Source organism: Aspergillus aculeatus (assembly GCF_001890905.1).
Source record: "Aspergillus aculeatus ATCC 16872 unplaced genomic scaffold ASPACscaffold_13, whole genome shotgun sequence".
In the NCBI taxonomy this organism is placed as follows: domain Eukaryota; kingdom Fungi; phylum Ascomycota; class Eurotiomycetes; order Eurotiales; family Aspergillaceae; genus Aspergillus; species Aspergillus aculeatus.
Window position 1 is genome coordinate 1,206,606 of NW_017962988.1, and position 18,078 is coordinate 1,224,683.

Here is an 18,078-nt window from a genome sequence, read left to right on the forward strand (position 1 = left end):
ATGTATATCCAAGATTCACATACGATGATGGAGAGATTCATGTACAAATCTAATATTAATACCAACACAAATTCACTCGCTTATCCGACACCGTCTACCCCTATTTCAAAAACATCCTAAACCCTCTCCACCCCTCGCCATCCTCCGCCCGTTCAAACAAGACCCCCAACTCCGCAACCTTCCCACGTAGGCTCAGACAAGCTCCCAAAGGCCCAACTGAGAAACCCCCCCCCAAGAGCCGCCGCGAGTGATGGCCGCGTTGGTTACGTCGGGGGGTGAGGTGGTGGTGGTCATCTTTGTGGATGGGGTTGGTGAGACGAGGTCGTGATAGATGAGAAGGATGCAGTAGGAATTAAAGCTGCATTATTCTCGATTACAACTGTGATGAACCGCACGGTTGTTCCACGTCTTTATTTGATCAACGACATTAAATCCAGTCTGCCCGGATTCTCTTGTTCAGTGGGCTAGGGCAAATCCGAGGAAACCTCAATAACCTCATCCAATCCCCACGACGTCGCAACGACATTGAGCAATTCAGACCCAAAGAAATGGGCTGATGCCACCAACTGTGTAGGTCTTGGCTGGGCCGGTCTGGCTCGTGGAGAGGAAAGGGGAAAGGGGGTCCAACCGTTGCGAAGACAGCAGCAGCCGTGTTAAGCGCGTCTCGGCCCGACATCAACCTTGCCAATGAAATAGCCCTAAGTGGAGCGAGCGGGGAAATGCCATCTCGGCCACATTGCAGGCCAATCGATTGTAAAGTGATGTGTTGTATCAGCCATGCAGATGCACAGTGCATAGATAAGAGAGCTACTGCTGCTGCTGCTTGCGTCTGTCAGCTACCATTAGTGCCTTTTATTTCACTCATCCCCCAACTCTCTCCCACTACTCCTTTTTCCCAGAAATTTCCCAGAGAAAACATGTCGCCCACACCCTGGTGGAAAAACGCCACCATCTACCAAATCTACCCGGCCAGCTTCCAGGACTCCAACGGTGATGGCATCGGCGACCTCCCCGGCATCCTCAGCCAGCTGGACTATATCCAGTCGCTGGGGGTGGACGCCATCTGGGTGTGTCCGATGTACGACAGCCCGCAGTACGACATGGGCTACGACATCCGCGACTACGAGGCCGTGTACGCGCCCTACGGCACGGTGGCGGACGTCGAGGCCCTGATCGCGGGGTGCCACGCGCGGGGGCTCCGCATCCTGCTGGATCTCGTCATCAATCACACCTCGCACGAGCACGCCTGGTTTCAGGCCTCACGCTCCTCGCGCACCGACCCCAAACGCGACTGGTACATCTGGCGGCCGCCGCGCTACGACCCGGCCAACGGCGCCCGCAGCCCCCCGAACAACTGGCGCAGCTTCTTCGGCGGCAGCGCGTGGACCTTCGACCCCACCACCGAGGAATACTACCTGCACCTGTTCGCGGAGCAACAGCCCGACCTCAACTGGGAGAACGCGGCCACGCGGCAGGCGCTGTACACGTCGGCCATGGAATTCTGGCTGCAGAGGGGCATCGACGGGTTCCGGGTGGACACGGTGAACATGTACAGCAAGCCGGCGGACTTCCCGGACGCGCCGGTGCGCGACCCGGCCAATCGCTATCAGCCGGCGGCGGACCTCTTCTGCAACGGGCCGCGCATGCCCGAGTTCCTGGCGGAGATGACGGCCATCCTGCGGAGACACAGACCGGCCGGCGACGCCATCACCGTCGGCGAGCTGCCCAACACCCCGCACCTCCCGGACGTCCTGCAGTACGTCGGCGCGGCCGCGCACCAGCTCAGCATGGTGTTCCAGTTCGACGTGGTGGACAGCAACATGGGCACGGACCAGCGGTTCGACACGGTGCCGCGCACGTGGACGCTGAGCGACCTGCGCGCGCGCGTGGGCGCCACGCAGAGGCTCATGGACGGCAGCTCGGACGGGTGGAGCACCGCCTTCCTCGAGAACCACGACCAGGCGCGCAGCGTCTCGCGGTGGGGGGATGCGGATCGATACTGGGCGGAAAGCGCCAAGATGCTCGCCATGCTGGTCGCCAGCCTCTCCGGGACCCTGTTCCTGTACCAGGGCCAGGAGATCGGCATGGTCAACGCCCCGCCCGCCTGGGACGTGGCCGAGTACAAGGACGTCGACAGCCTCAACTACTACCGCTACGTGCGGGAGACCGCGGGCGAGGGTGATGATGACGATCCCGGCGCCCTCCGCAGGGCCCGCGCGGCCCTGGATTACCTGGCCCGAGACCATGCGCGCCTGCCCATACAGTGGAATGCGTTGCCGCACGCCGGGTTCACGGACCCCCGCGCCACGCCGTGGATGCGCGTGCATGACAACTATCCCACGGTGAATGTGAAGCGCCAGGCGTTGGAGGACGGGTCGGTGCTGAATTTCTGGCGGGCGTTGGTGCGCGTCCGGAAGCAGCATCCAGAGGTGTTTGCGCGGGGCGTGTTTCGGGATACAGACCCGCAGAATGAGGCGGTGTTCGTCTTTGAGAAGATGGGCCGGAGCCAAAAGTTGGTGGTGGCATTGAATTTCACCGGGGAGGTGCAGTCGGTGGCGTTGGAGGGTCAGTTTCATGGGAAAGCGAGGAAGACGCTAGTCAAGAACTATAAGGAGGAGAGGGAGGATGTTTTGCAGCCGTATGAGGGCAGGATTTATTTAGTGGAGGTTTAGTCGGCTTTTTATGGGCCATATCGTCTCGTTTTGAGTGTTTGGAGAGACTGGTTTAGCAGGCGTAGATTGACAGCGGTTACTGTTCCAGATTTCCTACCACAGAGATTAGACATTCAGTAGCTTGATTTCGTCGTACACCCGAGAGTGAAGGCTACTGAACCGTCCGCCATCGTTTTTCTTACTCAAGGCTAGTCTTAGTCTTGGCCAACTGCATTCAGTCTGAACCAATTCCATGTTCATCCTATCGCACTGTAGTGCTGTAACTACCCATCATACAGATAGCTATCATCCACAAACTCCGCCTGATGGAGGAGACTATGCACCGCTAGCTGATGATGGCGCTCAAACCCATCCGACCCAGTCAGCCGATCCGGATTCGGTTCTCGCGCCTCTTTAGACTGGGGGCTACTGCACGCTTCGATCCACACCTTGAGATCCGAGATCATCCCCTTCGCATGCGCCGCCCGCCCAAAGTTCCGCTGTAAGAAGGCCCCAGCCAAGGATGCCTGCTCTAGCGCCGTGCCCGGCGACGAGGACAATGAGTCCTCTGAGCCTCTCTGCCCTGAATCCCCAGCCAGATGGAGACACAGACGCGCCGCGTGGTAAACACACCGGGCGATATCCACAGAGAAGAAAGTTGGAGGAATGAGAGCCTCATTGTGCAAGATGAAGTCAATAATGCACGCGCTGTGCTGGTGGCATTTGTCCCGGGCTTGAAGGACAAACGGGCTGGAGCTCAAGGAATCGAGAATCGCCAGAGACGCAGCGCTGGGATGGCCGGCAAGGAATATTCGGGCCAGATCACAATGTGCTTGATGCCATGCGACTCGGATTTCGAGGACCCGTCCCAGCCACCGCGATGGTAGCTGGGTTTGGGACTGGAGATTATCATGGCTTGGAGAAGGGGTCCCAAAAGATGCGGTGATTTGGGCGCCGATCTGCAACAGGCTTGTCTGAAAGCCTCGAGCAATGGCATCGAGATCAACGACGGGCTGTTCCACGAGGGCGAGTTGGCGAGTCAAGCGAATGATATCGCGACGGACTTTGGACAGACGCAAAATGAGTTCGAGCGTACCGTGCAAGGTCGGGGATTGATCGGTCGGGAGGCCAGACGGACGACGGATCATGCACTCCGGTATTGGCGAGCCGAACATTTCTTCGCGGCAAGGGAACTGCTGGTAGATCTCCCCATAATCGATAGTACTGTAGCCCGGAAGACCGACCGAGAAGTACCCATCAAGTAGAGCCATCGTCCACGCAGCTCTGCGGCGGGTCTCTTGAGCCACGAAGCCAAGATGGGGACTTTCGTGGTTGAGACGCAAAGCAGTTACTTGGCGACTAGCGAGCGATGCCAGCATGAACGCTCGCCCGAAACCACCTACTTCGGCGTGATAGTGAATGATGAGAAACAGAGCTTGCAAGTGAAAGATCGATGGCCTCTCGAGCTGGTTGAGGATGCGACTTTCAGCCCGTGCAATCCAAAAAGCGCTATCGTAGGAGACTCGCCCTGAGAACGGACAGCGCAGATTGACAATGGCGCAGATCGCAAGCACGAGGCTTTCCTCCAGTCTCTTTTCCGAGTACATTCGTCGGATTGAGGACTCATGTAGGAAGCTGTACCCTGGGAGGGGATACAGGTACTGAAAGTAGAGGTCGAGAAACTTGATCAACTCTTGCTGGCTTTGAAGCGGAGACGTACTGAAGTCAAATAAGAATGAGCCAGTGACGCAAATCAATAATAGACTGACATACGTACCATGTCTCGTGACTCTCAGCGCTCGAAGCATGGTCGGTGCCCTTCCTCAAAAAGATGCCAGCTCGCTTTGACCCCGGGTAATGGCAGTCACGATGTCGCCTTTGACAATTGTCACATTGGGGCATTTCTCCAGAGCAACGAGACTTTTGCGCGCGACATCGTAGGCATGCTCGTGCCGCTCGACGACGGTCGGGCTCATCCTCATTCCTTCGCTGGGAGTTTTCTGAACGCGATGCTGATCTCTGGAAAGAACATGTATATTTCAACCGCTCGCAGTTGCTACAGATGTCGAATTTGCGATCACATCGAACCTAGATACAGACTTAGCTTGGAAATGACGACATTATCAACGATATCCACGTGGGCTGCCTACCTTACGTGACCGACACTGGAAGCACGGATCCGAGCGCGGTCGATTCAAAGAGGTCGCCATGAGTATGGAAAGAGAGTCAGTCACATCGCGCCTCGTAGGTGCTCTCAAGAGCACCAATCCACCTCAGATGCGGAGTACTTGGGGTTCTTTTGCGGATTGGTGGAGGCGATGGCGCAACCGAGAGCCAAAAAGGCGTCAGTGCGGCATGTACTGTACTTGTACGGAGTAGACTATAGTTAATGTGGAGAATGTGGAGACATCTGATAGGAACAGAGGCCAAACGCTGGAAGGGATCGTTATCCGATCGACAGATACTAGGCGTGCATTCTACTCGTATTTCACCCTTAGATGATGTCCACCGAACATCACCAATTCCTCTTGGAGCCGTTTTTCTTTAGTTCTTCCTGGAACAAAGAATACGCGTCAAACATCCCAGAATCCTGAAAGTACGCTTCATAATGGGCAATCATCTCCCCCAGTTTTTCCGGATGGCTGTCCGCCAGATCGTGCACTTCACCCAGATCAGTGGACAGATCGTACAGCTCCCACTTGCCCTCTCCGCGTGGTGGAGGGAGAAAGACGGCTTTCCAGTGGCCGACACGGACAGCGGCTATGCCCAGCTGTTCCCATCCCACGACGTCGGAGTCGTACAGATCAACCCTCCCATCATCTGACTCCAAGAGCGGGCGCCAGGAATGTCCTCTTGGGAGGGCTACCTCTCTTCCCCGGAAATTTGTCCCTGGGTGGTGCAATCCCGCAAGATCCAGCACGGTCGGAAGCACATCCATAACTGTGGTAAACGTGTCCGTGATAGCCCCCGGCTTCATATTCATCATCGACGGATACCGCACGATGCACGGGCAGCGAATGCCACCCTCTGTGGTGAAAGACTTAGTGGCTCTGCACGGTGCTGTGGCCGCCGACGCCCACTGCGGTCCATACCATACAAATGAATCGTGGTTGCCCAGGTTCTCCAAAGAGTTATCATAGTACTTTTCAATCACATCCCCCACTGTCTTCCCGGCCATGACCGGAATAGCCTCCAGCAGCTGTCCCTCGGCCCCATTGTCGGACATGAAAACCAGGAAGGTCTCGTCCCACTCCCCGGTCGACTCTAGGTACTGCCGCACCCGCCCAATGTTTTCATCCATGACATCGACCATGGCGGCGTAAATCTCCATCGTCCGACTTGACATCCGCCGCTCTGCGTCAGTGAGTTCGTCCCAGGGGGTAGTCCCCAGCGTGATGATTGGAGCCGGATCGACCCCCTCTGGTACCAGATCTTTTTTAATCAGGCTCTTCAATCGACGCCTTCGCAGAGCAAGTGGCCCGTCGTCGTACCAGCCCTTGTACTTCCGGATTGTGTCTTGCGGCGCCTGCAACGGCCAATGCGGCGCTGTGAAGGCGAGATAAGAGAAGAACGGCTGCTCTCTCTGCATCTCTGTCCGATTTCCCAGGATCGACAAGAGATTATCAGTGAAGGTGTTTGAGGAATAAAAGTCTTCGGGTAAATCCGTTGCGCCGTTAATGAACGTATCGTCGCGCATCCACAGTCCCTCCTTGTCCCTGAAGATGACCCGCGGTTTCTCTGTTGTGTCGTAGAGTTGCGGTTCGTGGTTGAAGTGATTGCCTGCGCCAGGCAAGGTGGCAAAGACTTTGGTGAAACCTCGAGAGCAAGGCGCCACATCCTTAGTGAGACCAAGATGCCTGCGATTGTATCGCCATCGGTTTACGGGTCAGAATTTAACCTCCACATTACTGAATCTCGGTCACACGGTCGCATACGCACCATTTCCCGGACATGCATGTAAAGTATCCGTTATCCTGCAATATCTCAGGCAATGCGGCCACCTTGTAATTCAGGTAGCCCTCGTAGCCTGTCTTCCCATCGAAGATATGAGGAAACCGGTTCCGTCGCTCAGCCATGACCCCGAGTCCGGCGATGTGAGCGTCGGTGCCTGAGAGAAGCATCGCGCGAGTTGGCGAGCATGACGCTGCGGTGTGAAAGTCGGTCATCCGCAGACCTTCCTGCGCCAGCTGATGGAGGTTGGGCGTGTGAATCTCCCCTCCGAATGGGGAGGTGTCGCTAAACCCGAGGTCATCAGCAACAATGATCAGAAAATTCGGGCGCTTTGTAGATGGCATGATGGTTGAAGTCGGAAGCATCTGGCTTATCGCACGCTATCAGTGCAGGCGCGGACTGTTATGTATGATGACCGTCACTAGCATCTCATCTCCACTGGGATCGTGCGGGAGGGGCGGGGGTTTAGTGGCGATGTTGCCATCACTTAAAACGATGGCTTCATCTGCATCCCAATAAGCGGTCGCAGAACCACGGCTGTCGGTCGCGCTACGGCTCTCGGTCGCTTAGTGTTTTTTTTAGTTGCATCTTGGCTTCATGGGCGGCCATCAACCGTGAACATCTTCCTCCCACGAAATCTGGGACAACTATCGCAACATCGCGGCTCACGGTGACGAATATATCCTCAAAGCTATTAAAGATGGATGACCCGCGATAGGAATCATCCTGATGAGTATATGCCAGATCACTGTGAGCTGGGATTGACCTCTCCTCAACCACACGATGTCAGCCTTTGGGAGCTTCAAGCTCAGGTCCGGTCTGGTGACCAGGAACATGCTGGTAGCATATATGCTCATTGGCTTGAGTGTTTTTAGTTATGGGTTTGACGATTCGGTATACTCAACCATTCAAACCATGGACGGTAGGGGAGCTTGAGCCTGATATCGGCAATTTGCCAGCTAACCTCAATTAGCCTTTGAAAAGCAGTTCGGATCGTACAACTCTGCAACAGGCGAATACGGCTATACCACAAAGCATCTCGCCTATCTCAACTCGCTTGGTTCGCCCGCGAAAGCCTTTGGGACCGGGCTGGGCTGGTTTGTGGGCGAGTACTTCGGCCGCCGGCTCTGTTTTATCAGCATGCAATTCTTATGCATTATGGGAATTGCGATCAGCTATACTGCCACATCCTTTGGGCAGATCTTGGCCGGTCGAATGGTAGTGCAGTGCTTCATTGGATGGGAGAGCTGGCTGGTACCCATGTTTCTGGCGGAAATCAGTCCCGCCGCCATCCGCGGAGCTACGGTGGTGGTGTATGTGTTTGCTCATATCTTCGGCTCGTTCATTTGTTCAATTATTACCTATGAAACGGCCAAGATGGAGGGCAATGCCTCGTGGAAGATCCCAATCGGCGTGATGTGGACGTTCCCGTGCTTCATTCTACTTTGTTCGTGGTTTGTCCCAGAGAGTCCTCGCTGGCTGGTACGGAAGAACAAGGTCGAGGCCGCCACTAAGCAGCTTCAGGACTTATACAAGGATCAGGAAGTGGACGTGGGTCATGAGGTGGCGGTGCTGCAAGCATCGATCGAGGTAGACGCCGAGACGAAGGGCACCTGGCTGGAGTTGCTTCAGGGAACCAATCTGGTGAGACAGGTCAACACCTTGAGACACATACCTACTGACAGAACACACAGAGGCGCACCATGATTGCAGTCATGACTGCCATCTTCAATCAAGTGACCGGGCAGAGCTTCGTGAGCCAATACGGCACTCTCTTCGTGAAGTCGCTGCATGTCATGAATCCATTTGCCTTCGCCATGATCTCCCGTGCACTGACCTGTATCGGCCCCCTAATCACCTTCTCCCTCGTAGACACCACCGGCCGTCGGCCGATCTACCTGATCGGAGGGGTCATGACAACTGCATTGCTGTTCGCCTGCGGTGGCTTGGGCACCGGGACGATCACCGACGACAAGAAGCGAGGTGTCTGCGGTGTGCTTATGATGTACGGCCTGTTCTACATCATGTCCTTTGGTTCAATGTACAGTATCTCCGTGCCTCTCTTCCCAAACACCACACTGACTCGTGCGATAGCGCCGTCATCGTAGGAGCCGAGACCCCACACCTGCGCCTTCGCGATCAGACTTCGTTCGTGGCGTGGACCATCCGCGTTGTGTGCGATTTTGCTGTCTCGTATTCCCTGCCGTATCTGCTGAACGCGCCGTATGCGGACCTGCAGTCTAAGGTTGGCTTTATCTATGGCGGCCTTTCAGCGGTCGGGGTGATCTTGGGGTACTTCTTCCTGCCCGAGTTGAAGGGTCATTCATTGGAGGAGCTGGAAGAGATGTGGCGACGCCGCATTCCGACACGAAAATTTGCCAGTGAGTCATTTGCTCTTAGGGCTGCAGAGTGTGACTAACCGAACTGTAGCCTGGAAAGCCGATGCGAGCGATAGCGAAAAGGTGGCAGATTTGGAGTCGGAGAGAGAGTTGGAGAAAGACGATGTTGGAGTCACCGGTCGCTACGTCTAGTTTTCGACACCAAACGTTGATTTTCATGATAAGCATTTTAAATTTGACGTTTCAATGACATAGAGAGGAGTCCAGACAGCAGAAAATGGTGCTCCAACACGTATCTGACTGAAATTGACAAGAGGGGTAGATTTGTTGTGTTTTGAAGAACGTTTCAAATCATTGCTATAGAGTACGCGACCGATAAGTTACGGGATTGTTTCTGCCACCGCCCAAACCTACATAGTACCAGCGGGCGTTCTGCCGACCATAGCGGTGAAGCGAACGGTCACGTGGTACTCAGGTGGCCGCTCTACCGGTCTTTCTCACCTGAAGATCGATAATTACTCTCTAACTTATCATGTGAATACATCTCGGAAATGAGGGTGGAGGCGAGTGCTACAATACAAGCATCATTCACCTGACTTCTTGATTAAAATCATGAGTTGCTCCACAATGGTACGCAGTAATCCTTTGTTCACCATCATCACTCACATTTTTTTCTTCGAGAAACAAAAAAGAAAAAAAAAGAAAGAAAAAAACACTATTCTACCCTCACTGGAGCTCGGTGCGCTAACATAGAAATTCTTCCCGCCAAGTCGACTAGAGAGACCTGCACAAGCGACTTTAGTCTGCTATTATCGCCCTTGTTTGTAACAGTCTACCTTGCCATATACCGCGTCCCAGAGCTCGTGGTCTCCCATTGCCGTTACGGAGGTACGATGGTGATCCAAATAAAACACAAGTGGCTTACTCAGTGCGCCAGAAGGAGAAGAAGTATCACTACTCTGCAGAACCAAGCGATAAGAGCGATCCTGGAGCGGTGATAGAACACCAGATACCCGAAGCCCCGCGGGCTGATACAGGCGATCACGCTTCCAATCGGCAAGCTGTGCCTTATCCATCCACATCTCTAGCAATCCCTCTTTATACTTCGCATGGTCATTCCAATTGAAAATGGCCCGAATGACGCTAGGGTAGCCAAAGTCGGCGGCCGCTTTCAGCTGGTCCGCGAGGTGGCCGTGCCGCGAAAAGAACTGCTCCTCCCTCGCGACCATCGCCAAAGCTACCTCAGGCTTCCCCGCCGCCAGGGTCGTGACAAACGACAGGCCCCAATCCAAGGGGGGATTCAGATCCAAGAACGCATTAATGATCCCCAGCGGAGCCGGCACGCAGTCCATGATCCGCTGCAGGCGGTGGGAATTATGCAGCGCCGCCGGAGTCGGAACCGTTGAATCGCGCGCATAGTATCGGAGCGGCTCGAGCTGTTCCACAGACGCCCCCGGTTCGAATGAGGAGGCGCGCAGCAAGAAGTCCGGATTGTCCGTCAAGGCTTGCCGAACCAATCGTTCGTTGCCCAGGAGACACAAGGGTCGGAAGGAGGAGGTGTCCGGGTGCTTGCACTTCGCCCCGTAGGAGAGCAGCAGCGCCGCAAATTCCTCTTGCTTTGCCAACGGCTGCCGCTCGAACATTTTACTCAGTGGATCAGATGAGGACGGCATAGGTATGCCGGCTTCTAGAAGCAAGCGAGCCAACCCACAATCTGGGAGGTAAATCGCGCGAGACACAAACCCGCTGCGCTCCTCATTGAAAGGTCGAGCGATTTCTTTGTGGTCGTGATACACAAGACTGGCTATCATCTCAAGATCCGGACGGCGCGTCTCCCAAATACGACAATATGCGTAGACCGCCTCATCCAGGGGGTCGCGGCCTGCACACGCGCGCACGAATTCACGCGCCGCTTGGAACCCGCGCTGGGATTTGGCGTCGGATAGTGGGGCAAGGCCGCCTCCAGATTGTGCGTTGGTGTTCTTAGAAGCCATGGCTGGATGGTCGAAAGATGGTTGGTGGATGTCGAAGGCTGGGGAGGGAATTTGAGGATGGGGGATGGTAGATGAATCGTTTTCACGAGGAGCAAACCCCACTTATTTATACATCAATCTGTCCTCGAGGAAATCCCTAGCAGATGAGCCCACTATGTCTGGTGGTGTATTCACAACGCGTTCTCTTTGTCTTGTCTTTGCTGAGAGAGGGAAAAGAATCGTCTTAGCTCGAGGACATAGTTAAGTCTTTGATTTCTTGTTAGAGAAAGCCGATATAACAGACAATCGTCACAGGCAAGTACGCAGAGCATTATGGTATCAAGAGGTAGGGACGTCCAGAGCCCTCTTGCGACAATACCTCTGCAAAGCATAGATCCTGGGCTTTGTTGGAAAGTACACGGCAACCCGACCAGTCTTTGTTAGTCTGCAACGCCCAAGAGCTCGTGAACGATGGCATTATGGCAGCAGGACAAGCCCATTGTTTCTTCACCGGTTTGATTGTTAGCGAGAATTGAAAGCAAGGTATTTTGACAATTAGTTGCTAATCACAGACCTTTTAGAATATGTATGTTACACAAGGAAATAAGTCAATTGTTAAACTGTCCACAATGACCATCAAAGATATCTCGTTCATCGGTTCAATCATTTCCTACCTACCACAAAAACACATAAGAAGCGCGCAATGCTCTACTTGGTTTCTCCTTAGCCTACCCTTGGCATAGGACATCGACTCACCCTTGTCTGTACACCATAACCGTCTGTATTCCTCCCTTGATCCTTCCTGAAAGATCCACCTGATCCGTAGCAGCCCCATCATGGCCTCCGGTAACATGTGTTTTCAAGACCTGGTCACCGCGATCAGGGTTGAGTTCTCTCGTTGTATCGAGCAAAAACATCTCATGCGCGAGAGTTGGGCGGTGGTCAGGACGTCGGATTTTAGTCTCTGGATTGATAGATGGGGGGTCGCAGCCGGAAAGGCGAGATCGCTTGATGCTAGGCTTCAGGCCCTACCAAAAGCAGAGCAGAGGTCGCTAGAGGAAAGCCTTCGCGGGCTCAAGTTGGCCTTGAGTGATATCCAGAAACTCCGTGGTGAGGAGTGCGAGAAATCAATCAGTTTGATCCCGATCTTATACCGCCTCAAGAGGGCTTCCTAGCTATATGCAACTATGTAAGAAACACAAAGTTCATCGGCCATATCAAAGCATCGAGGAAGAAGGTCGCGAAAAGGGAAAGTGCTAATACTTGTAAGAGAGAAGGAAAGTGGGTGTAGGTACTGTAGTATTAACAGCAGACCGTCTAATCCGAAGGGAAGCATTTCGTTTTACCCAGCATTTAAGCTTCACCCCAACCCGGAGTATCATAAATATACGGGGAAAGAAATTCCAGACAAAGGCCCCGATAACAGACGCCAACCAGAATACACTTCAAGAGAGATAGACACGCAATACGGCCCTACTCTGCCCAGAATCCAGTCGAACAATCCGACGAGACTGCTGGTTTCACTCAAGAAACCGGGCGAGAATAATGCCGTAGGCAACTTCGATTGTGGCTCAAAGATCACCCGCTGAAAGAATCAAAATCCATTTAGTTCTATGTGTGCTACGTTGGGGCCTAGAATAGAAGACAGAGAGAGGGGGAGGAAAAGAGAGAAACTAGAATGTTGTGGGTGAAGAACAAGAGTATGTATATTAAACCACGTATTATCCATTGCAGTTCGCTGGGATACCGGCTTGTGTCGGGGCAGGGACTGTGACGGCCGAGGTAGTGGTAGATGGCGTTGATAAGGATGATGTGGATTTGTTCTGCGCAGCGGTAGGAACTACCTTGATAGTCGTGCCGCAAGGCTCGATTTGAGTCCGACACAGTAGTCCTCCTCGAGCCGGATGCCAGATGAGCAGTCGGAGTAAAGGGCCGGATTCCAGGCCAGAAACTCAGCGGTCGTGATGCCAAAACTTTCTGCAATGGTGTCGCAGGTGTCATCTGCTTGGTGGGGAGCCGGAATGTTCAGTCTCCAGTCCATAGGGAGGTAGTAGAAGAGGTTTATACGACAAGACTTACCTTGAGCTTCATACCAGGCGTCGCAGTTAGCGGGAATATCAGCCTGAGTAGGGAAGCTGGGGCTGGTGGCAGCGATGACGGATGAGTTGGCAGCAGTGCTGTTGATAGCGGTTGAGCTGCTATACTACCAGCCATCCAGGGATCCACGCCATATGCATCGCCAACAAGCAGATCCACGTTATAGCTGCTGTAATTCAGCGAGGGGTCGGCCTCCGTGAACGGGGGAATGGCAATATGGTTTTCCAGACAAATGGTGGAACAATTGTAGTTCGTTCTGGCCGTATAGACAAACCAGGTACCACAGTTCAGGGTAGTATTCGGAGCCACCGTCGCCCCCACGGGGGGTACTATAGGGGGTGGGAGCATCAGATGATGAGCTTGGGTTAAGTGCATGACTGTGTATGTACTGCCGGGTGGTGAAGCGCACAGCACCAAAACCCCACTCTAGATCCGTGGAATACAGATTGGAGTAGTCAGTATTCAGTTGAGGGTTCCAATTGATTAGATCTGTAGTCTTGATGAAGTTGCCTACTATGATACTATAGTAGTTATTATATGACTATACTGAATATAAACCTATATAAGTTGAGGAGAGACAGAGGGAAGCACTGATCTGAGTTTTAGAGTAGTTCAGAATGTTAGGGTTAGTATAGTACACAGTCACCGCTGAAATCGCCGGAGTTATTACTATAAAGTCGCAGGTGTCATCGTCTTGTATTGTTTAGGTATTTTGTGTTACACAGCTTGGTAATATTAATAATACAGACTTTGAACACCCCTGGCTCTGCTGATCATAATTTTTCTTCTGGCCCCAGCCTAGAATTAAAGCTTCGCTTTTGTTTCCTCTCAAGCACGCCTCAACTCATCGCTTGCCGAGGGCGGAAGCCCCTCGTTTTCGTACTTCATGACCCATACCCACTAATTCTGATCCTCTCAGCAATGACAGAACGTCATGGAGAGTCCACTTCTCGTGATGATTTAGCTGGCAGAGGAAGTCATACGGAGTCCGATCCATGTTTATTCTGGGCGAATGCCAGTGTATGGATACTATACGGGATTTTGCTGAACCAGAAACCCCTTCAACATGGTCGGTCTAGTAGAGATAAGTATAGACCGGAGATAGCATAACTATCTATTTCTATTGTTCAAAAGGCCCTTCCCACCTGCATTTAGCCACCCATGAACCGAAAAATTCATGCCGAATACATATCAAACCATGTAAATACTTGCTTAAATAATGACTTTTAATTCTGATTAGGAGCCTTCTTGAAGTCATATGATCAGAAAAAGATGTTGTACCTTTGGGTTTTCTCAAGGATGCAACTACCGTCATTGCTAATTTAGACTTCGGCTGATACGATTGAGAGGTGTCGAAAACGCAAACTAGAAGACAAATCTCATAAGGCCTGGCTGCCGATCCGGTCTCGGTTACTACAGAGAACAAGTAATAATCGTGAAAATCGAGTGAATGAGAACCATCGCAGGGCCAAGCCAAAGAACGAGATTGTGGCCAAACAATACTCTCAGCACGACAAATGAAAACAGGCCCACAATAAGATTCTTCTTGACAGCTCTCTTCCAGACAGATGTGTCGACGTCTTCCTCGACAATGAACCCCCAGCTGGGTGGATTGCCTGTCGGAGAATATTGAATCTCCTTCCTCAACCTCATCGGTATGGTCTCAATCACACTCTTCTCGCCGATGGGAGTGGATGCTGCTTCAGCATCGTGTACGCGCGGAAAGGCGCTTGCGATGCCTTTGATCAGCGCGTATTTGAGCTTTATCCATTTCATGCATCCCTCATTTTCGTGGGAAAGATTGAAGCGATGGGCAAGGTACTTGCTATCTGTGGCAATCCTTCTGAGCCTGGCAGCAGCCGGTGATTCTGAATCTGGAATTTCCCAGTCAGGAATGCCGTTCTCTGGCCATACATTGTCTTCCCTCGCCGCTATATAGTCGCCTGAGTCGGGCTTGAACTAGGAACTTGTCAGGACGGAAAGATATATCGCGGATTTTGGAGGTTACCTGAGTGAAATGGACAAGGTCAACGGGTCGAAAGGATCGACGGATGTCACGCCTGCTGCTGTATTCCGACTTCAACTTCTGAAACAATTGCCTATCGCGATCGCCCCTACTGACTCTCACGTGTGCATATTTGTGTCCGTTGTCACCATGCTGCTGGTAGCACATCAGTACCCATCTAGGTATTGCTCCTGGGGACTCAGGATATGTAGAATCGGAGGAATTCGGCTTGTTGGTCACATCTTCTTCTGTGCAGGGGTTGGTTGGAGTGGTCGTAGATGTGACTTCGCCCGCAGGAATACTGTTGCTGCTGGAGGCGGCGACTTCAGTCACTCGTGAGGGTCCCGCATGCGTCGCCTCGCCTGGGGAATCAAGCTCCACTGTTACCTTGGCTTTGAAACCATTCACGGCAGTGACAGTCGCTTCCCCGATTCTGAATCGAGCGTCGGGAACCTCGTGGCCGGCGGGCATGAGAACATAAACATCTCCTTTACGAACGCCTGAAACGTAACCGCTCTGGAGCACTGGATCATTGCCTTGCATCTTCAAGAGCACGGCGCTGGACGCGACCGTCTGAGTCGCGAACAAGAGGCGGGTGTCCGGTCCTTCGGCGACGGGGTGCTGCTGCGGGAACTGGACATGTACGAGCTCATTCACACGTAACAGGGTCGATCTCCAAGATACCTGCCGTTGACCGGCTTCGTCGATCGCAGACGCTAAGGCATCCGTCAGCGCGCCGGTCCACTCGCCTTCGGGACCTTCACACTCCCAGGCTGTTTCGGTGGCAGCCGCCGCCATGACACGCACAGCGTTGGGGTTCCCCAAGGGATCCAATTCGCGTGCAAGGTGGCCACTCTGCCGGAGCTGTGTTCGATGTTGCCGGAGGTCGTGATACTGCACGTCGGCGATCCTCTTGGGATTTGCTCGTCTGCCATGTCTGGGATCACGAGCCATCCGCCCGGCATGACAGCAGTCTAGGATGATAGTGACATTTTCGGTTTTCTCGGTGGTCTCCCGTAGCAGATGCGACAACTCAATCTCCAAGATACCCCTGAAGTTCAAAGGGTAGGATGAATTGCAGCGGCCGATGTTTATCTGCATCTGGTTCGGAGCTCTTCACAAGGCCACCATGGCCGGAGTAGTAGATGGTCACCGCATCGCCAGTCGTGCTTGTGTCGATCAAGTTGCGCCATGCCGTCAGGATCCCGTCACGCGTGGCGTCGGGGCCGCAGCATCGCATTATCTGAAAGCTTTGTCTCTCGAGAACACGGGCAATGGTTTCTACATCATTCAAAGGACCCCTCAAACCGTGTATCGGGCTTGCGATCAATAACGCTCGCTTCCTCGACGACCTTCCCGAGGATGGTTCCATATCGCAAAGCAATATTCTCAGTCTACACCGCAGACTGTGAATCAAATCTCTTCTGTGTAAAGCAGGGCTCCCTTACGACCTCACCTCCTTTCCACGAGCCAATCCAGGGGCTGATTCTACGTTTCGTACCGCGCAGGATACTTTGCTGTCAGACATTGATACGGACTACGACACCCTGGCAATCTGGCGTCCAGATCCGAGGATCCTCGGCCACATGCGACTCGTCCGAGCTCGGATTGCATTACGAATCCATGGACGGGAAGAAGCAATGCAGGATCTCGCGATAGCCGAGCAACTTGCTCGCGAAGTCGATGATTCGATCGGCTTGGCCGATGTCGAACTCACGCGGGGTGATTTTCTCGCCGCCCCGCTGTCTTCACCTGGCGTTTGGAATTCACTCCTGGCGGAATCAACGTACGATACTTGTCTGCATTGGCAGGCTGATGAGGCCGAATGGGACGTTGACACGGAGAGCATTGGCGAGGCCAAGGCTCGGTATGATGCGGCACTGACGCGGTTTGCGGCAGCAAATGCGCGGAGAGGGATCGCCGCGGTGAAGATGCGGCTCGGCTACCTCGAGGTCCTTGAGGGTATGCGACGCATTGTCTTCGAGTCGAGCTTTGCGGCGGCGAAGACGGACATTGAGCGCGCCGTTGCGATCTCGTCTGAGCTCGGCGACATGATGGCCGTGCAGCTGGGCCGCGCGCAGTTGGCTCTCTGCGCCATTGGACAAGGCGACCAGAGCGAGCAAACCCAGCAACTTGGCGCGTCACTTGGGACCTGGGGTCGTCGAGAAGGAGGCTTTGGGTTTACCCTGGGAGTTGGCCTCTTCTTCGCCCGCATCGGGTGGCGATGGATCAACCATGTCGGCGACTATGAACGCGCCTTGGCTTGTTTCAGGCTTGCAGAAACTCTTTTCCAAGCTCTGCAGGCCTCATTGTCACGGGTGCATTCCATAATTGATCAGCTGAAGGTCTATCAAATGGTGCGTGATTTCCCCAGCTGCACCAGGACATTGGAGCGGGCTCTGGACGAGTGCCTCGAGGTCCAGAAGCGAGAGCCAGGGCTGGTGGCGGAAGTTTCCCGGCTCGCCCGATGGATTTCAATCGAGATGCTGGGTCTTGCTACAAAGAGAGCTGTACCGCACCTCATCGAGCGCGTGCGGGCATACATCACGAACATCCGAAAGACGCATGAGTCGGCAGGCCCGGCAGGCCTGTCGTCAGGCCTTGACATATTTCAGGAACTGGTCAATGGCTTACAGGCAGGAGAGGACCTTGTCGATTCCAATCCAGAGCCGTCCGTCGAACAAGCTCTCTACCAACAAGATGCTACACAGATGACCGATCTCTTCCTGGAGTCACAATTGGCCGACTCGGAAATTTATGAGGACCTCTATAGCGGCAAGGAGGCGAAAAAGAATGGACATCCAGCGGAAGCCCACGGTTGTTTTGACCGTGTCAGGGCGGTAGCAGAGTCGATGTCAGGGTATAAATATAGTTTTTTATTTTATTTATTTAAAAAAGTATTTTTTTATATTATAGTCTGAGATATCTGTCTTTACTATTATTATATATTTAAAATTAAAAAATAAAAAATTAGTTTAGTTATAAATATTTTTTAATATTCGGTAAGCTTGCTTTATATTTTTAGTATTTATTAAAAAATTAATTTTAATTAGTATTATAAT

At 53.2% G+C, this 18,078-nt stretch overlaps 7 protein-coding genes across 7 annotated transcripts; 3 read left to right on the forward strand and 4 right to left on the reverse strand.

Moving 5' to 3' along the window:
* Positions 1 to 917: 917 nt before the first annotated feature.
* On the forward strand, positions 918 to 2,672 carry ASPACDRAFT_32580 (alpha-glucosidase; the record flags this gene model as incomplete). Its single annotated transcript, XM_020199889.1, has 1 exon — positions 918 to 2,672. One exon carries the CDS (start codon positions 918 to 920, stop codon positions 2,670 to 2,672), a length of 1,755 nt encoding a protein of 584 aa, XP_020054124.1.
* ASPACDRAFT_123747 (fungal specific transcription factor domain-containing protein) lies at positions 2,663 to 4,464 on the reverse strand. Its single transcript, XM_020196673.1, has 2 exons — positions 4,429 to 4,464; positions 2,663 to 4,370 (listed from the first exon to the last, which is right to left on the reverse strand). Exon 2 carries the CDS (start codon positions 4,256 to 4,258, stop codon positions 2,936 to 2,938), a length of 1,323 nt encoding a protein of 440 aa, XP_020054125.1. The 5' UTR covers positions 4,259 to 4,370; positions 4,429 to 4,464; the 3' UTR covers positions 2,663 to 2,935.
* Positions 4,465 to 5,166: 702 nt separating this feature from the next.
* Positions 5,167 to 6,946, reverse strand: ASPACDRAFT_32386 (arylsulfatase; the record flags this gene model as incomplete). Its single annotated transcript, XM_020199877.1, has 3 exons — positions 5,167 to 5,475; positions 5,572 to 6,508; positions 6,591 to 6,946. The coding sequence occupies 3 exons, from the start codon at positions 6,944 to 6,946 to the stop codon at positions 5,167 to 5,169; spliced, it is 1,602 nt and encodes a 533-aa protein (XP_020054126.1).
* Positions 6,947 to 7,385: 439 nt separating this feature from the next.
* On the forward strand, positions 7,386 to 9,133 carry ASPACDRAFT_45890 (uncharacterized protein; the record flags this gene model as incomplete). The annotated part of the gene is made up of 5 exons (XM_020201697.1): positions 7,386 to 7,524; positions 7,576 to 8,246; positions 8,297 to 8,643; positions 8,697 to 8,983; positions 9,033 to 9,133. 5 exons carry the CDS (start codon positions 7,386 to 7,388, stop codon positions 9,131 to 9,133), a joined length of 1,545 nt encoding a protein of 514 aa, XP_020054127.1.
* Positions 9,134 to 9,723: 590 nt separating this feature from the next.
* Positions 9,724 to 11,136, reverse strand: ASPACDRAFT_1890321 (uncharacterized protein). The gene has a single exon (XM_020198576.1). The coding sequence runs from the start codon at positions 10,933 to 10,935 to the stop codon at positions 9,751 to 9,753; it is 1,185 nt and encodes a 394-aa protein (XP_020054128.1). The 5' UTR covers positions 10,936 to 11,136; the 3' UTR covers positions 9,724 to 9,750.
* Positions 11,137 to 12,635: 1,499 nt separating this feature from the next.
* Positions 12,636 to 16,117, reverse strand: ASPACDRAFT_45892 (LysM peptidoglycan-binding domain-containing protein; the record flags this gene model as incomplete). The annotated part of the gene is made up of 7 exons (XM_020201698.1): positions 12,636 to 12,737; positions 12,797 to 12,918; positions 12,994 to 13,117; positions 13,171 to 13,340; positions 13,401 to 13,437; positions 14,515 to 14,970; positions 15,020 to 16,117. The coding sequence occupies 7 exons, from the start codon at positions 16,115 to 16,117 to the stop codon at positions 12,636 to 12,638; spliced, it is 2,109 nt and encodes a 702-aa protein (XP_020054129.1).
* Positions 16,118 to 16,656: 539 nt separating this feature from the next.
* ASPACDRAFT_45893 (uncharacterized protein) lies at positions 16,657 to 17,870 on the forward strand (the record flags this gene model as incomplete). Its single annotated transcript, XM_020201699.1, has 1 exon — positions 16,657 to 17,870. A coding segment is annotated over one exon (1,214 nt), but the record flags the coding sequence as incomplete, so codon positions are not given.
* Between the last annotated feature and the right edge of the window lie 208 nt (positions 17,871 to 18,078).

Bases quoted from the DNA above. Each gene is read 5' to 3' on its own strand.
- ASPACDRAFT_123747 (XM_020196673.1), bottom strand. From the start codon at position 4,258: ATGTACTCGGAAAAGAGACTGGAGGAAAGCCTCGTGCTTGCGATCTGC.
- ASPACDRAFT_1890321 (XM_020198576.1), bottom strand. From the start codon at position 10,935: ATGGCTTCTAAGAACACCAACGCACAATCTGGAGGCGGCCTTGCCCCA.